General features: G+C 40.9%; 1 protein-coding gene across 1 annotated transcript in view; it reads left to right on the top strand.

The window, feature by feature from the left end:
* The window catches only part of CFAP43 (cilia and flagella associated protein 43), a 107,289-nt gene that overhangs the window by 61,056 nt on the left and 26,645 nt on the right, over window positions 1–19,588 (top strand). Inside the window, exons 21-27 of the mRNA XM_075533460.1 lie at window positions 5,973–6,077; window positions 7,728–7,844; window positions 8,801–9,028; window positions 10,648–10,854; window positions 13,486–13,575; window positions 13,830–13,910; window positions 14,465–14,590. Of these exons, the coding sequence (XP_075389575.1) occupies window positions 5,973–6,077; window positions 7,728–7,844; window positions 8,801–9,028; window positions 10,648–10,854; window positions 13,486–13,575; window positions 13,830–13,910; window positions 14,465–14,590 (954 nt within the window). The remainder of the gene's footprint in view (window positions 1–5,972; window positions 6,078–7,727; window positions 7,845–8,800; window positions 9,029–10,647; window positions 10,855–13,485; window positions 13,576–13,829; window positions 13,911–14,464; window positions 14,591–19,588) is intronic.

Here is a 19,588-nt window from a genome sequence, read left to right as displayed (position 1 = left end):
CATTGGTCTTCATATGTGTCATTGTATCAGTACAGGCTGTTTTGATTACTGGGGCTATATAGTAGGCTTTTAGGTTTGGTAGTGAAATGCCTCCTATTTTATTTTTGTTTAATAGTGTTTTCTTTGTCCTAGGTTTCTTTCTCTTCCATATAAAGTTGGTAGCTAGTTTTTCCATATCTTTGACAAATTGTGGTAGGATTTGAATCAGAATTGCATTGATTTTGTAAAACAATTTTGGTAATATTGACATGTTCAGAATATTTAGTCTGCCTATCCAGCAGCATGGTACTTTGTTCCATTGTCTAAGTTCCTTTAGGTTTCTTGAAGGAGTATTTTGTAGTTTTCTTTGTATAAGTCTTCTCTGGTAAAATTTATTCTTAAATATTCATCTTTTGTATAGTTTTTATAAAAGGTATTGTCCTTTTGATATTTTTTTTAGTATCATCATCTTAATATACAAGAATCCAACTGACCGTATGTTGATCTTATAGCCTGCTATGTCACCAAATTTTTCAATTAGATCAAGCCATTGTTTCAATTGAATCTTTGGGGTTTTCTATATACAGGATTGTTTCTTCAAATAAAGACATTTTTACCTTTAATTTCTTTTTGATCTTATGACTCTAGCTAAAACTTCCAGGACTATATTAAATAGAAGTGGTGATAAAAGTCAATCTTGCCTAGTTCTTACTTGAAGAGGAAGTAATTTCAATTTCTTTCCATTCAGACAGATACGGCTATTGAATTTGCATATATGACTTATTATGTTGAGAAATTTCCCTTCTGTACCTATTTTGTTGAGTTTTTTGTCAGGAATAGGTGTTGACTTTTATCAAATGGTTTTGTTGTGGGTTTTTTTTTGCGTTGACTGACATAATCATATGGTTCATCTCTTTCTTTTGCTTATGTGATGAATTTCATTGATTGCTTTTATCTTAAACTATCCTTGCATATTTGGTATGAACCTCACTTAATTTGTGATATATTTTTGATGCTTAGGTGAATTCTGTTAGCAAGTATTTTTATTGAAGATCTTGGCATCTATAGTCATTAGAGATATTGGTCTGTAGTTATTAATTCTGGTCATGTCTTTGCTTGGTTTAAGTATCAGAGTTACAGTTGCTTCATACAAGTTTGGTAATATATTGTTCATTTGTATATTGTGGAATAGTTTATATAATATTGATATTAAGTCTTCTTTATTTGCTTGATACAATTTCCCAATGAAACCACTGACCTGGACTTTTTGATGTTGGGAGTTTTTTTAATAACTAGATCTATTTTCTCTCATGTTCTAGACTTGTTGAGATTTTCTACATCATTCTGTGATAATTTGGGTAAATAATGCATTTCTAGAAATTTATTCATTTCTTGTGGGTTTTCAAATTTGTTGGAATACAGTTTTTCATAACTCTGTGATTATATTTTTATCTTATTTGGCTCTGTTGTAATATCATTATTTAATTTCTTATTTATACATCCCCCCTTCATTCTTTTCCATTGTAAGGTTTGCCAGTGATTTATTAATTTTGTTCATCTTTTCAAAGAGCCAACTTCTTGTCTTGTTTCTTTATCTATAGTTTTACATTATTTTCTTATTCATTTATTTCTGTCTTAGTCTTTATTATTTTTCTTCTAGTATATGATGGTCTGTCTTGGTGAATTTATCCAGTTATAGTTGATGTGTTTAGGTGTTAATTTTCATTCTTTCTGCTTCATTGACATGTGCGGATATTGCTATACTACTCTCTGCATACTGCTTTTGCCATGTCCCAAAGGTTTTAAGATGTTGTATTTTTGTTCTCATTTGTTTCAAGGAATATTTCATTGTGTTCCTTATTTCTTCAATTACCCAGTAGTTCTTGAGTGAAATGTCATTCAATTTCCATGTATTTGGAGTTTTGGAGCTGAAGATTCTGTGGTTGATTCCTAATTTTACAGTGTTATGATCTGAAAAGATGGATTGCATTATCTCAATGTTTTTAATTTATTGATGTTGCTTTATAACCTAAAATAGGTTAATTTGAGAATAGCTTCTGTGAGTGCTGGGGAAGGCAGCAAAATATCTATGAGATCAAGTAGATTGACTGTGTTAACTTAATACTTTTGTATCTTTGTTGATTTTCTCTCTAGTTAATCAATATGTAGTTGAAAGTGATGTATTGAAATCCCCTAATATTGTCATATTATGATTTATTTGTCTCTTCATTTCTATAAGAACTTGATTAATGTATTTTGATGGTCTTTTGTTTGATATATACACATTAAATTTGATTATGGTTTCTTCTTCAATTAAAGCTTTCATAATTATATTGTGACCTTCTTTGTCTCTCATTATATCATTATAATGATATAATGATGTCTATTTTGTCTGAGATTAATGTTGCTACTCCTGCTTTCTTTAGGCTGTCATTAGCTTGATATATTTTCCCTATGATTTGATTTTTAATTATTTGATGACCTTGCCCCTGTTAAGGCTAGACTGGTGTGGAATCACCTGGCCTCCCTTGACTATCCAGGTTTCACAGCAGGTGTGTGGGGATAACTCTGCATTCAGGGTGAAACATAAAAAACAAATTAACTTATAATGACACCATACCTCAGAGACAGAAATTGATCTCCACACACTTGTGGGAACAGGAGGAATAGCCCCAGTAACTGCACCACACACAAACGTGGGCCCAGGAGAGCTCCTGGAGGAGGGAAGGTACACTGAAATTCCCAAGATTGAGATGACAGTGATGGTCTCCAGTTCAGATGAAAAAATAGATAAAGAGAGGAAACATGTGCATAACTCAAGAACTCAGATGTGTCTTGAAAGAACATGCCAACAAAATGGATGAAAAATAGAAATAATACAATGACTTCAAACATAAACACACAAGGTAAATACCAAAATATTAGACTTGACAACATTCTAAAAGAACAAAACAAGATATGCCAATATGAGAACCAATAATCAGTGATCTTGAAGTTGAATCTCTCCAGAAGGAAATACAAGACAACCAGGTTATTAAAATGACAAAACAAACAAGCAAACACACAAACCCAGAAGATAATCTAAGAACTGTATGGGGCACCATCAAAAGGACAACATACACCTGATAAAGGTCCAATAACAGAATGAATAAAAAACAGCTACTGAGAAAATAATCGGTGAAATATTAACGTAGAACTTCTATAACCTCATGTCAGAACATAAACTAACTATGCACCAAGTCCCTAGAACACCAAACAGAACTGACCTGAAAAAGGAAATCACCTCAACATATAAGAATTTAAATTTCTAATATTAAGGATAAGGAAACAATCCTGAAAGCTGCATTGGCAAAAAGAACACTTATATACAAACTCCAAGATATCAGGATAAATTCAGATTTTTCCACTGATACAACTCAGGCAATAAGCAAGGGAATGATATATTCAAAATACTAACCAAAAAAACATTATATATATATAGAGAGAGAGATAGCTATAGATATATAGATATAGCCAGGCAAGAATCCTATACCCAGCAAAATTATCCCTCATATTTGAAGGATAATTATGTGTGAGAAATAAAGACATTTACAGATAAGGAAATGCTACAGGAATTTATGAAAACACAACCACCTTTATAAAAAAATAACAAAAGTTCTATGGAGATAAAATCTGTAACAAAAACCAAACAGCAACCTAAAAATATTGGACGATAAATCATTATGAAGAAAACATTCTACTGAAGCAATATTCACTGGGAAATAAAACTAAATTAATTAAAACAAGGAATTGTAAACAACATTCGCTATAAAGATAAAAATAAATAAGAGCAGAGGGGGCAAGGTAGTCACTAAGTACTTGAATGGAGAAGATGTTGAAACTTCCCAAACACTTTGAAATTGGAAAGAAAACCTAAAACACAAACAACCTAGAAAGAAAAAAATTGAAGCTTCAACAAAATGAGATAAAAACCATATCAGCAGGACAAACAATAAGATAAAACAAAAACAGTAAAGAGAGTAACAAGACAAACAAGTACCAGCAGAAGCACAACATGAAAAATGTAAAACCATAATAGAATGACATCAACAGTCATATTTAGCAATAGCAACATTGAATGTAAATGGACTGAATTCACCCGTTAAAAGACAAAGACTAACAGAATGGATAAAAATATAAACCTTTAATATGCAGTCTACAAGAAGCACACCTTAGCTGTAAAGATGCATATGAAGAATTGGTGATCTATTCTGCCCCACACCTTGTTCTGGCTGATGATATGGAATCGGGTTGATACAGGGTTCCAAGGCTGTAAAGCTTCATGAGAGCCGACTGCCAATCTTTCTCCCATGGAGCAGCTCATGGGTTGGGACTTCCAACCTTTTGCTCAGCAGACATGTGTTTCAATCCCAAGCCACCAGGCCTCCTCCTTCCTTGCAGGCATGTGGACATTACCTTATCACTGATGGTGATGCACTTCGGAATCGATCTGGAAATGTCCTTTTTGACAATGAATGTGACGCCGTTCCTCTGTGCTCTTTCACTTGGCCACAGTACACCTCCTTCATGACTGCCCACTTGAAAACGGCAATGCTGGTGCCTTTCAGCTCACGAGTGCCTAAGAAGACATGGATCTTCAAGCGTTCTATTCCCTTTCAGACAGTTTTCCATTTTCCTGGGTTCATACTTCATGCATTCCTGATTATTAATGGCTGTTGGCAGTGGTTCCTTTCCATGGTGAGCCAGGACACATCAACCCAGGAAGGTCCTGAAAGCTTTACTGCATTCACAGTGGTCGCTAAGGTCAACTCTCCTTTGCTGGAGGCAGCTGCTCCCCCTCCGTGTTTTACGTGCCTTCCAACCGGATAGGCTCATCATCTGGCACGATTTCAATGTTCTGCTGCTATTCCAAAGGTTTTCATTGGTCAACTCTTTCCGAAGTAGATCACCTGGTCCTTCTTTCTAGTCTTAGGCAGGAAGCTCTGATGAAACCTGTCCCCCACAGGTGACCCTGCTGGTAGTTGAAATACCACTGCCGCAGCTTCCAGGATTATAGCAACAGGCAGGATACCACAACACGACAAAGTCACAGACAAGTTGCAGGGCGAGCATAAGAATATAAGAATATTCATTCTCTGAGCAGGAGAATGGGATATAGCTGGATTTAAGGACATTTAGGTGTTTTAGAATTGATGGAGCAACTACACCCAAAGTGGCTGATAGCTCTAGGAGGGAATTTTCCACTATGTGCCCACTCCCACCCCACCCCTCTCCAGGACTCTGTTAAACATGCTCTTTGATGATTGAGGTGGAAATACAGAAGGAGGACAGCTTGTGAAATCCATTAATGAGGGGGGGAGGGGCTGGGAAGGTTTGGAAATAGATTTAATCATGATGAAAAAGCTTTCAACATTTTTTACTCAATAAGGTAAAACTCACCCGAGGTTATCATTTACCCACTCACTCATTAATTCTGCATCATTTATTGATCACCATCCTGCAGTACTTATGACTGTCACAGTCTAGGAACTGGGCATAATGTAACATTGAGCAAAGCAGACAGGTGTCATAGTGGGTCCGCATCCCTACCTGCACCTGTGTATATAGGGGCTCCAGTTCACCTCTGACCCCTTTCTAACCCAGAGAGGTGTCTGTTCTCACATCTCACTTCTTTCACCTATATAACCTGCTCTCCTTAGACACACTGGTGTTAACACCCAGTTTTCAAGGATTCCTGCTTCAGGAAACATTCGCAAAGACAGACAGAGTGTCCTCCCCATAGCACAACCCAGCGGGCCGAGGATCAACAGCCAGGCTCTGTCATTCAGGGTGTAACAGGGACTTGCCATCAAGTCGATTCTAACCTACAGCATCCCTACAGGGCAGAGTTGTGAGTTAATCTGAAAATTGATATTGTTATTTTAAGAAATCTCACTTTTTTCTTTTCTTTTTGTTTTGCTTTTTTACTTTTCTCTTCATCCATGATCTCCAAGATTAAAAAAGACAGCGAGATGGAGAACCTGGCCAAAAACTATTTGGCTGATCTGATCAAAGGGGAATGCTGGAATTCGATGACCGTGAAAGGCCGTTCTCTCAAGGTGACATATATAACACATATACAAGCGTGTACTGATGAGAGTTTTCCATGCAAATCTCATGAATATGAATATATATATTTCACAAAATCCATGCATAGCAAACACCTCAAAGCTGTCCTTTTCCTATTTGGAAGTGTACAAGAGTCCATTAGGATGAGCCACTTCCTCTTGCCCTTCGTCTTTCCTCTGCTCACCTTCTAGATCCCTCTTGGGCAGAGTTTCTCAACGTTTGCTTCAGCAGCCCTTTCCTTCTTTCCTCTGTAATGGGGCCTTCATTCCCGCTACTGCAAGAGACCACCTCACTCCTACCTCATGCAGATTAAACGTGGGACATCGCAGCCTTCCCGTTTCCATCTGGGCTTACCTTCATACTTGCTCAAGGGCTTTCGTGTTGCCCTTCCTCCCAGCTTATCCTCCCTCCTCTTGTAGCATGACCAAAAGTCTTGGTTGATGCCTGTGGTCCCAGAGAAACAGTTGGCAGCACCTCTCTGATGTTCAAACACGCTGCTGTTTGGATAAAGAAGCATATGTCACCGTCAACTTCACGTGACTGAGCATTGATGTACAAGAACGTTTCTCCACCACAGCACTTTGGGGGCTCAATAACTCTTGGTTGTGAAAGGCTGTCCTAAGCATTGTAAGATGTTTAGCAACTGGACACCAGGAGGACCTCCTCATCTCAGTCATGATCATCAAGAATCTCCAGACATTGCCAAATGTCCCCAAGTTGCAAAATAAGTGCACTGTCATTGAGTCATAATAACTCTGTGAGACAGAATAGAACTGTCTTATGGATCCCCTGGGCTGTACTTATTTACAGACACAAACTGCTACATCCTCCTCCCACAGAGCCTCTGGTGGGCTCCATCTGCTGACTCCATGGTGATCACTGGCCCACCAGGACTCCTTAAGGTCACAAGAACCACTCAGTGAGAACCACGGACCTTGAAATGCCTTCTTCATCCAGGCAATCCCAGCACAGTCTTGTTATCCAGAGATTACACCAATACAGCCTATTCCAATACAGTAGTCTCCCTTGAGCGATGGGGGATGTGTTCCAAGACCCTTAGTGGATGCCTAGAACCAAGGATAGCACCATATCCCGACGTGTGCTACATAGGTCTTACCAGATATGTGCATACTTATGATAAAGTTTAATTTATAAATTAGGCACAGTAAGAGATGGGCGACAATAACGAATGATAAATGGAGCCATTATTAACTAAAATAAGGCTTACTTGAACACAAGCCACTTTGATGCCACGACAGTTGATCAGATAGTGGAGATGGTTACTTGGTGACAAGCGGGTGCAGCGTGGATATGCCAGGCAAAGGGGTGATTCCCATCCCGGGGGGCATGGCACAAGATCTCATCCTGATACCCAGGGGAGCATGCAATTTGAAATTTATGAAGTGTTTAAACTCTGGAATTTTCCATGTCCTATTTCAGACCATGGATAGCTATAAATATGGAATATGGAAATGGGGGTAGGGGACTATACTATACTCATGACATATATTGCTTTCTTTTGAAGATGTTTCTCTGGCCAATTTCACTCATGAAAGATATTCTACTTGTGGTATTAAATATAATAGGGGGAAACACACCCGGATGTACTAAATCTTTATTTCACCTCTTTTGTCCCTGAGTGCTTTCACCTACCCTATGTCGTTGAGAACTTCCCAATGAAAGAGCGCACAGCTGAAGAGCTGAAAGAATTGGAGAAAGTTTTACAGCAAAAGAAGATCGAGACAGAGTGTCTTAAAGTACGGTTTTAAATAAGTCCCTTCATTCATTTTATTTTTTATAAATTGTGCGTTTTATTTCAGGTTCTCCAGATAGGCTTGAATTGGCATGCAGTCTAAGATAGATATAGATGGGGGGGCATTTATATTGTTACCCTGTTCACTTGTAGAACATACTCTATTTACTGTCCTGTATCCATACCACAAGTCAGGTGCAAACTTGCCATTTGAAACTTTCAAGTGTTAACCTACATGCCATTCAGCACTGGTTAATCTTTAAATATGAAAATAGACTGAAAAATGAGATTTGAGACTTTGTCTCTTGCCCTGGTCAGAGGTCATCACCAACCACCCATCCCACTTGTATGCTCTATTGTAAGGATGCGATAGAATCTACTTGGATGGACTTAAGACACCCCCGCTTCTTTAGCAGCAATCTGGCCAACCACTAGACCCACAGTCTCTTTAATTTAGTCTTGTTTCAGCCAGCACTTGGCAGCTGTGGTCTCTGAAATACAGAAGGAAGGTATACTTAATTATTCTTACCCCGTGCCCACCAGCCCTATTTGGTAAAATATGAACAGAAGATATAGATAGATAGATAGATAGATAGATAGATAGATAGATAGATAGATAGATAGATAGATAGATAGATAGATAGATATAGATTGATTTAGGTACCGAGAAAGACTGAAAATACTCATAAGCAGGTATGATCCTGACTCAAAAACATATACATTATATACTCTTAAGGACAATTTTTACCTTCTCTATTTACTTGTTTTTTCCCCTATTTTGAAGCTTTAAGTCTGCTCAGTAACAGTTTCAGAGTCTACCCTTCCCTTTGCATTCAGTTGTTGGCAAGGCAATTAAACATCTTAAAATGATAGTTGAGATCATTAAGCTGTCCCAAAAAATTGCCCTTGAGAGAATCTTTATTGTTGAATGACTTCCACATCATCTTCTTCCATATTTAGCTACGGAAGGAAATTGTTGAGGTTGAGTCGACAGTATCCTTAAGCAAGAAGCATCATGAAGAGGATGATGAAGAGGAAGAAGAAAATGTGGCAACGAAAGATACCAACTTGCCCAATTACTTGCTTGGCAGCCAGAGTACAGATTTCGGGGTGGATACAACTTATTTGCAAAGCCAGTTGGAACTTCACTCCCGAGAAGAGAAGATTGACCAAATTATATTACTGAAGGTGAGTGAATTTTCTCTTTATTCTCAAACCTCTCTAAAAATGGCTCCCATCAGTGATTTCCCAAGATCTCACATTGAACTCTAATGTCAACCAAATGATGACTTTAACGCACATAAAGAAATATACAGATAGCTAGTGAGCTTGCCATTGAGACAGCAGTGTCATAAAATGCAGATGTAGATATATACCTATATGTGATTTTTTAAAAAACATTTTATTAGGGGCTCATACAACTCTTATCACAACCCATGCATATACATACATCTTTATAACAGAGTCGCTGTCATCCATTTTGACTGGTTTTTATGATACCAAGGTTTTCAAGTAACATCTTACACTGACTAATACCACAATTCCTTATTCTTCACTTAAGTACAAAATCAAAGAGACCCTTGAATTCCATCTTCTGTGCAACTCATATATCTGTTAAGATCTTCTTATAAAATCAAGATGTAATTGCTGAGTCCTTTAACCTGGGGAAATGCAATTTGCTCTGGACGAGTTCTATAAATCCCAGGACTCAGTCATAAGGAATGGGGCCTCCTGGGTTCTAAGCTTCTATTCCTGCCTTTGCACTGAGCACATTAGTCCCAGAATATATCTGTGCATAACCAAAATCCCTCAGAACGGTTTCTGGAAATGCAAGAATGGAGATTGTACCAATGCAGACAGTGTCACACGTAATGCTGGAGATTTCTGTTCTTGAAAGCCTTCAGGCATATCTGCAATATGAGTCCCAGCCTACTACCACATAACTCTCTCTTCCTGTCCTCCTTTGTTCTTGTCCTCCAACTTTTGAGATAACAGCTCACTCTTCACCGTGACACACAGCTCAGCTTCTGCTGACCCCTGTCCTCCATGTCTAGGCTTCCGGCTGTTTTATTAAGGAACTGATCTAGGAAAGGTACTCTGGGAACTCCTGATACTAGCCATTAAGATCATCTTTCCACCTGACTTCAATAGTTCCATCATCCCCGGGGTAGTTACTTAGAGTGATCTCTGAGTAAAATATGCCTGCTCTGACTTGCTGTACCTGTCAGTCGCAGTGAGTGAAAGCTGTGTGAATCCACTGCCATTTTAAGAATTGGCTGGACCCGCTGGCTAGCTTAGGTTCCCTTTCAACTTGAGAATGGCTCATCCCTATAAAAAAGCACTACTGTGTGTGCTTGCATCTCCCTGGGTGATTTTCCAAACAGCTTCTAAGACCATCTCCTCCATATCTGCCCCCACACTAAATTCCTAATAAAAGACATTTCCCAACTTAACTCACCTTAAAACAGTTTTTTAATAGATTATTAACTATCCATGCAAAATTCAAAGGAATAGCCTAATAAGCCTTTAAGTGGCCCAGCATGAGCATTTGTCAACAGACCTGTATATTGAGTTAAAATTTACATTTCAGGAACTAGATTCTGGCATAACGGTTATGCTGTTGCTTTAATCCTACCTCAGATCATATGCCACCGTAGATTCTTGAACCTCAGAATGGCTGAACATAAACAACAGTTTAAAAGGGTTATTTGTGGAATGCCTTTGGAGGGGAAAGTAGAATTAGGGGCTCATTTTACTGGGAAAAATATCATTTGTGACATGCTTTCAGTAACCTATTGACATTTCAGGATATCATCTACAAGGTCAAAACCTGTTTTAATAAAGAGTTTAATGCTTCATTTAAACAAAAAGAGTTCGAAATCGCACGCGTGAAGGAAAGAAATGTAAGAATTCAAGAAATTATTACAGATCTGGAGTTGGAAGAAAAGATCTGGCAACCAGAATTAGAAGATTGTGAGGTGCCTGAGAGAACGCTGGTTGTGGAGGGGAGTGAGGTACGGTCTGGCTTGTCCCCTTTCCTTCTTCCTGGGGGCACTGCCAGGAGCCCTTCTTTAGTCTTCTTCACGTGGCCACGGTGATTGCATTAGGCAGCACTCTAAGTCAGAAAATCCATTGGTGTCGCCTCGGCACCGATGAGATCAAGTTTATGACTCCCACGGACTCCCGAGACTGTCAGAAGACTGAGCCTGGGGAGAAGAGAGTCCAGAGACCCGAGCCTGTGACGAGTCGAGTCCTCTTTCTTTCTCTCCTAACTAAGCCGTCTGCAGTTCCGCTTCTTCTAGCACTTTCTACCTTATAACTCTCCTATTCCAAAGAGCAGTGAGATGGAACTCGAGTCTCTTAGTCCCGGTCCAGAATTGCCTGGGAAAGGACTCCTGATCCAGCTTGGGTCTGGGGCCTGTGCACAGGGAAACTGAGTCACCATGGGAGAAGCCTGCTGGTGGAGCCCTGATAATGACCTAGGTTACTAGGGTGGTAGGGACTTCAGAGAAAAAGGGATCACAGCACAACTTTGTTAAGGGGCATTTGGTTCCGGAGTGATTGCCAATATATTCTTTTTTTATTTAAGTCATTTTATTGGGGCTCGTACAACTCTTATCACAATCCATCTATTCATCCATTGTATCAAGCACATTTGTTGCCATCCTCATTCTCAAAACATTTGCTTTCTACTTGAGCCCTTGGTATCAGCTCCTCATTTCCCCCACCGTCCCTCATGAACCCTTGATAATTTATAAACCATTATTATGTTGTCATATCTTACACTGTCCGATGTCTCCGTTCACCCACTTTTCTGTTGTTCATCCCCCAGGGAGGAGGTTATATGTAGATCCTTGTAATCGGTTCCCCCTTTCTACCCCACCTTCCCTCTACCCTCCCAGTATTGCCACTTTCATCATTGGTCCTGAAGGGATCATCCATCCTGGATTCCCTGTGTTTCCAGCTCTTATCTGTACCAGTGTACATCCTCTGGTCTAGCCAGATTTGTAAGACAGAATTGGGATCATGATAGTGGAGGGAGGAAAAGAACACAGTTTGAATCTGACCATATGCCTATTTCATTTTTTAAAATAAAAATTATTTTTTGGCCTTATTTTATGCCATTCAATATATCTGTTCACCTACAATTCTGTTATTCATTCCCCTCAAGTGTGGTTATACAGACATCGTTGCTATACCCTTCTTCCTATACCGTAAGAAATAATAATGTATAATATAATAAAAGGTTTCCTGGGGCATAGGGGTGGGGGAGGGAGAGGATAAAGGGCGGCTGATATCTAAGGGTTCAAGAAGAAAGAAAACGTTTTTGAAAGCAATGGTGGCAGCAATTGTATAATTACGTTTGATCGAATTGAATTGTGGATTCTTATAATATCTGTAAGAGCCCCCCCAATAAAATGAATAGAATAATAAATAAATAAATCTTATAAGACTGCTCAAAGCAAACCTCCTGCTCCCGTGGAACCAACTGGATTATTTTGGAACAAGTGGTAATGGCCATGCTTAAAAGGCACGTTGCTTCTAGTAGATGCCAGGTACCATTTTGAGGCCCTAAAGAGATTGACAGTAATTTACCGTGAGGCCATTGTACAAAGCAGATATTAATGTTAACTCCACTGCCCATGTGAGGAAACAGGGGCACAGAGAAGTCGGGTGACCTGACCATGATGACAAAGCTGCGCGCAGGGAGGGACCCGGCCCGGGTTGAGTCCTGGCGGCCACGCTGCAGCATTCACCTTCCCACCGCTCCACCCGGCTCCACCTGCTTTAAAGCAGTGGCTTTTCCTTGAGCCAGACTCTCGTCACGAGACCTGAGACTGATGACGCGTGATGGCCAGGTGCTCCACCTGCCCTCCTAAGAGGGTGCTGCTCTTCTCCACGACTTCTTAGGCGCCTGGTTGACCCCGCCACAGTGGCTTCTTCTCCGAGACAGTCCTTCTGCATTCAGGAGAGTGATCTTGTTCGAAGGCACAACTTACTGTGTCGTTGCCCCGCTTAAATCCCCACAGTAGTTATTCCTTAGGAGAAAACCCACAAGCCTTTCCCTGCCTGGGCCCGCTCTCTCCAACCCCACCCCACTCATCCCACCTCCACTCCCAGCCCCTGCTGTTCCAGGCTCTCTCCCCACCTGCTTTGTTCTGGCCACATTTGTGTTTTCACAAATCCACGAGTGCTCCCAGCTCCTGACTTCTAAGAATCCCCACCCCCTGAGACGTGACTTCAAGGATGCTTGGTTTAAACTCCCTCTCTCCCTGAGCCTAAATGAGGCCCTCAGCAGTGGTCCTTTGACAGACAGGCTTTGAGAGCAAACAGAAGCACAGCTCGATTTTCCAACCTCTTCCAGGAGCCCTGGTGGCATTGTGGGTTGGTGGACTGGGCTGCTAACCGACGGGGCCCTCTAGTCTCAGGGAGTGACAGTCTCCGAACTAGGATCCTATGAGCTGGACCCCACACGATGGCAGGGAGCTTGGTTTGGGTCCATTCGAACATCAGAAGCGAGTTGCGAAATTGGCAGAGTTCTTTGAATCTCCCTACTCTTTTCCAACCTTCTCCCAGTGTGTGCAGGGAAAGTTCACCTGGAGTTTTATGAGAATAATAGCCAAAAACGATATTGTCTCTTTCAGATTAAAGCTAGAAAATACATAAGACCATGGCAAAAAGTCAAAGAAGAGTTAATTTTGACATACAAATTGGAGAAATTGTTTGCCTTCCAGGTATGCCGGGTTGATCAAACACCACTGAAGGGGCCTTCCTAGGTTAATTCGTACTTGTGGCCTTGTCCTCCGTTGTGGACCCTTGGATCTTCATAGACTTCCCTCTCCTCTCCTCTCCTCTCCACTCCAGTGCTCAGCCTATCCCAAGGCTATGTGCAGTTGGTCTCACGCTGAGTGTGTTGCTTTCCCTAATCCCACCCAAAGAGGATCAGACCCCGTCCTGGCTTCCCTCTCTCACCCTGCCTCTCCCCTAGGCCTCTGACATGAGACAGCGGGCCCTGATGGACATGATGGGAGGCGTTCTGGAAGTCAAGAAGGAAGATATTTTGAAGATGGTGAGGTTTCTGGCCATCCTTGCAGAAGGCAGAATAGGGTGAAAGAGTTGCTTACATGGCACCCTTTTATGCCTCACACAACTTGCGTTTTAGATCCTTTGCACCAACAAGGATTACACAGCCTCTTACTACCTTATACACTTAGCATGTGAGGTGAGTGAAAGGACTTTGAAACTTCCAGTTTAAAAAGCAATTAACCACAATAGGTATTTGGTCTCTACAGGAGGCGGAGATGATGCTATACCTATAATTCTCTGCCTACAGCAATTAATGTTTGACACCTGATATAGGTGTTTCTGGAACTCAGGCCTACTTTCAGCTACCAAGCTAGAAATACCTAAGTCGATCACCGATCACCGAAGGGCTGGGGTACGTCTACCTCCAGAGTCACAAAGAAACACTTTTGCATAGCTTGGGGTCAAAGGGTCAGGTCAGTGGTAAAGAACTATACTCCTTTAAAGGATTCTTTGGGGCAGTAATGCTAATTCTGAGTTTTTACAATGCTGCCACATGTATGTGAAAACTGAAACTTAACCTTTCCTTTGCTTCTTCAGGTAATTCCTCAACCTGCTTTCATGATCAAGCCGGATACCGTGTGGTCGGAAGAGGAACGGAAACAATTCAAAGAATATGAGAAAAAAGTCAAGGAACTGAATGAAGAAAGAGACAAGTATAGAAAGGTTGGAAGAACAGCAGATTACTAGCCTACCGTATCTGGACCAATATGCCCCAGTATATTTATTAGGATAGTTTATCAGCTAGAATTCTCAAGAAAAATACAGAATAGTGTTTTGGGGAAACTTGGTAGAGATAAATGTAAAGATTTTGAACAATTTAAAACAAAAAGAACATATTTTTAAAAAGAAACATTGTCATCAAGTCAATTCTGACTCATGGTGACCCTACATAAGGTTTCTGAGACTTTGTACATCTTTATGAAAGCAGACAGCCTCATCTTTCTCCAAGGGAGGCTTTGGTGTATTTGAACCGCAAACCTGGACGTGAGCAGCCCAACAATAGAGCTCTTTTGGGGGTGTGGGATATGATTTTTATTGATATAAACATTTCCCATCTTATTGCATTTTTTTATCCTTCACTCACTCCATATTCAAATTTCCCCATTTTCTCAATATTATCCTTCATATACTTTTTTAATTCCAAAAATCAAATCAACTGCCTTTAATTTTCATGCCATTTTTAGTCTTCTTGAATTTAGAACCATTTCAGGACTTAATGGGAGTCTTCCCTGGCACTGATAGTTCAGTATCTAGTCCAGTTGTTTTGAGAATGTCCACAAATTCCAGCAGAATGATTTTGATAGCAGTGCTGCCCAGGTGATGCTGTGGCCTTTAAGGGTATCACACCAGGAAACACCAGATTTCTGCTGGCGCCTTGGCTCGTGATTTAAGTTTGTTCTCCACATTTCTTCATTTTAAAATAAATAATTGATGAAGTAACATCTTGAAACTGTGTGACTCTTCTACTCACCCAGTGTTTTAGCATCCACTGATGATCCTTGCCTGAATCAATGATTACTTTGGTGACTGTAAAATGTTGCTTTTCCAGTGACTATCACTTATTCTTTATCAATGTGTTGGTAGAATACACAGAGTCACTGTACCAAAACCAACTAGTTAACATTCCGCCATTTGAGGAAGTAGCATAGAAACAAGAACCAATGATACTGAAGGAAGAAGTCCAACATGGATTGCAGGCAATAGCCAAAAATGGCTCCAGGAATAGATGGAATGCCCATTGAAATAATTCAACAAGCTGATAAAGCAAGAGAATAATTACAAGTCCATACCCAGAAATTTGGAAGACAGCCCCTTAATTGGTCCACTGACTGGAAGAGATCCATATTTGTACTCATTCCAAAGAAAGGTGACCCAACAGAATGCTCCAATTATATGACAACATCATTTCTGTCACATGCCATTAAAATTTTGCAGAGGATCATCCAACAACAGTTGCAGCAGTTCATTGACGGGGAGCCGCCAAAGGTTCCAGCCAGATTCAGAAGAGGATATGGAACAAAGGATACCGGAGCTGAGGTCAGATGGACCTTGGCTAAAAGCAGAGAATACCAGAAAGATGTTTAGTTATGTTTTATTGACTGTGCAAAGGCATTTGACTGTGGAAATCATAACAAACTATGGGTAGCCTTGAGAGGAATGGCAATTCCAGCCCACTTCATCGTGCTCATGTAGAACCTGAACACAGATCGAGAGGCAGTTGTGAAAACGGAACAAAGGAGTACGGCATGGTTTAAAATCTGGACAGGTGTGTGACAGGGCCGCATCCTCTTCCCCTACTTACTCAATCTGCATACTGAACGAATAATCAGAGGAGCTGGATTAGATGAAGAGTGAAGCATCAGGATTGAAGGAAGGTTTATTAATAACCTGCGATATGCAGATGACATGCCCTTGCTTGCTGAAAATGAGGAGGACTTGAAGCACTTGCTGATGAAGATCAAGGATTGCAGCCTTCAGAATGGATTACAAGTCAATGAAAGAAGACTAAAATCCTCACAACTGAACCAATAAGTAATATCATGATAAATGGAGAAAAGATAGAAGGTATTAAGGATTTTGTCTTGCTTGGATCCACAATCAATGCTCATGGAAGCAGAAGTCAAGAGACCAAAAGACATGTTTCAGTGGGAAAATCTGTTGCACAAGACCTCTCGGGAGTGTTGAAAAGCAGAGAGATTACTTTGAGGGTTAAGGTGTGCCTGACCCAAGCCATAGTATTTTCAACTACTTCATGTGCATGTGAAAGTTTGACCTTGAGTAAGGAAAACTCAAGAAAAATCTATGCATTTGAGTTGTAGTGCTGGTGGAATATTGAAAGTACCACTGACTATCAAAAGGACAAATGGACCTGTGTTGAAAGAAGTACAACCAGGGTGTTCCTTAGAGACAGGGATGGTGTGTTAGTCTGGGTTGACTAAACAAAGAGCTTTATGTAAAAGAGTAATTGTATATTAAGAAAATGTCCCAGTCCAGATAAGATCCATAAATCCAAAATTAGCCCATATGTCCGATACCAGTCTATAAATTCCTCTTCAGATTCATGCAACACACGCAATGATGCCAACAGCAGGAAGATAACAGGCCAATGGGAGTCTTGTGGACCCAGTAGTGGTGGAAGCATCTCAGCGCTGGCCTGGGTCTCCATGTGGCTCCTCCAGCTCCAAGGCTCTGGCTGTCATCAGCATGGCTCCATGTGGCTTGTCAACGGGAATGTCAAGGGGAGAGAAAGTGTGTGTATCCTGCCTATAGGGAGGAAGACAGGAGTGCCCAGAATCCTCAGGAGAAGGCCACGCCCACACAAAGGCCTCATTGGCTATGACCTGATTGACCTGTTAGACTCCACCCCTTCATTCAAGTTGAGAGGAGATTATGTAACTACCACAGATGGGCAGACTTGGTCTTCCATAGTTTGGACATGTTGTTAGGAGAGACCTGTCCCTGGAAAAGGACATCATGCTTGGTAAAAACGTGGGCCGAGTGAGAGGTAGGCCCTTGAGGAGATGGACTGACACCGTGCCTGCAACAGTGGGCCGGCGCATAGGAATGGATTGTGAGGATGGTGCAGGTGGGGCAGTGTTGTGTTCTGTGGTGCAGAGAGTGGCTGTGGGTTGTAACCGAATCCATGGTAACGGACGGTGACAAACATTAGTTTGGTGTTCAGAAGAGCTTTGTTATCCTCAGGCCCATACTTGAGAAAAATGGTTTGGTTGGCAAAGGATCCACATGTCATGCCATTTAGCAGACCCATCGTGTTCAGAAGAGTTGTGCGGTCATCACCACACTCAATTTCAGAACGTTTTCTTTCTCATCCTCGTTATTAGCTCCCCAATTCTCCCCACCCACCCACCTGCTGTGTCCCCGGGCAATGACTAATCCAGTTAGTGTTTCCATAGATTTACTTCTCCTGGGTTACATATATCTAAAATAATATAAAACACACACCCAAAAAAGCTCCACAAACAAAAGCAGCAATCACAAAACAAAGGAAACCCTCATCACAAAGAAAACAGACCATATTAAAACCTGAAACAACTTTAAATAGGTCAAATGGGATACCAAATGCGAGGGTGTTACATTGTAACCCAACTGCATCCGCCATAATCGACTTTACAGTGTGCTCTGTCTGGCAGCAAGGTTGTTCATGTCGAAGGGGATTCAGCAGAGGCTTCATCCATGTGGCCTCATACTTTAAAAAATACTTTTTTAATGTAATATATTTTAATCCATTTATATCATTGCTGCTTTTGATGTGCAGTGCTGCTTTAAGTTGTCCTCTGCATATTTTTATATACCCCATCAATTTTTGAGCATTTTTAATCTTTCTAAGACTGTAACATATTCTGGGAAGACATTGTACTTCCCCAGCCATTTGTCTAAAACTGGTCAGTTTTCTCAAGATCCCCAAGTCCTCTTCATATTTAGAAATCCCAATCTGGACACTAGGCCTGCCTAGGATTCATGAGGCCCTGAACATGAATATCATCTACACCTTTATTAAGTCAATTAAGATATCTTCACACTCCTTGTTTTTATTCTTAGAATATATCTCACCAGGGGTGTACTAATAGCATATATTGTTCAGAAGTTATTTGGACCACTTCTTCCCCAATGTGGACAACATCATCGATATGACACAGAGTTCGATTCTTTCAGCAATGGTGTTCTTATTTGAGGGGGGTGGAGTTGCTGTATCTCATGATTTTGTGGTTTTCTTTTGTTTCTGTGGGATTACTAATTTCTACCTTTTCTTCTCTCTTTCCCGGCCCCATCAAGTCTTCAAGGGGCACCTCCTTCTTCCAAGTTCCTTCTCTCACCTTTGCCAAAAGCAGTACCACTTAAGACGGTGCCTAGCTACCATCATCGTTCACTCGGCCATATTGCAGGATTCTCTCTTCTTCCACCTTTACTCTGATCCTGGTTTCCCACCTGCTTTGGTCCCCATCACTGTCTCCGCAGTGACTGTTCCAGCTTCCTGAACTCCTTGGCGTTCTCCAGAGACCCAGCTAACACTTGGCTGGTGAATTCACAGCTAGGACCTTGGTACATGTGATCTTCTTTGTCCAGCATACCCTGACCCCCACTCTGCTCAGTAGTCACCTAACTGGGGGACTCCACGCCATGCCCCATTTACCTCACCCTCCGTTACTGTATTTTCATTTATTAATTTATTGTCTATCTTCCTTCCTAAAATACGACACAAGGACTAAGACTTGGTTTGTTCACTACTATATTCCTCTCTTTTGTAACTATGTTTGACTTATAATGAGCATGCAATAAATATTTGTTGAATAAATGAATGAATTTATTCATGCCTATTCTGTGCCAGGGTCTTTTCTAGGAACTAGAGATTCATAACCTAAAAGGCAGAACCTCTGGCCAAAGGAGCTTACAGGTACTAGTCAGCAAAGACAATCTACACTTAAATTAGGGGCTCTTTCTCCACCCCACCTCCTACCAGGGCTGGTAGACACTCTTGGCCGACTGGATTTGGGCAGTATCCATGCTTGCTCCCTTCTTGGCTTCTCGTCTCTCTCTTTCCTGCTTCCCCACTTCGCAGCATCCTTCAGCAAAATTAGATTCCCTGGGGATATTTGAAGAAAAGTGGCATTCACACCGCACAAACACACTGGGCACTTAAGG

The sequence above is a fragment of the Tenrec ecaudatus genome, chromosome 16 (genome assembly GCF_050624435.1).
Source record: "Tenrec ecaudatus isolate mTenEca1 chromosome 16, mTenEca1.hap1, whole genome shotgun sequence".
Classification (NCBI taxonomy): domain Eukaryota; kingdom Metazoa; phylum Chordata; class Mammalia; order Afrosoricida; family Tenrecidae; genus Tenrec; species Tenrec ecaudatus.
This window is presented reverse-complemented; position numbering and strand designations above follow the sequence as displayed.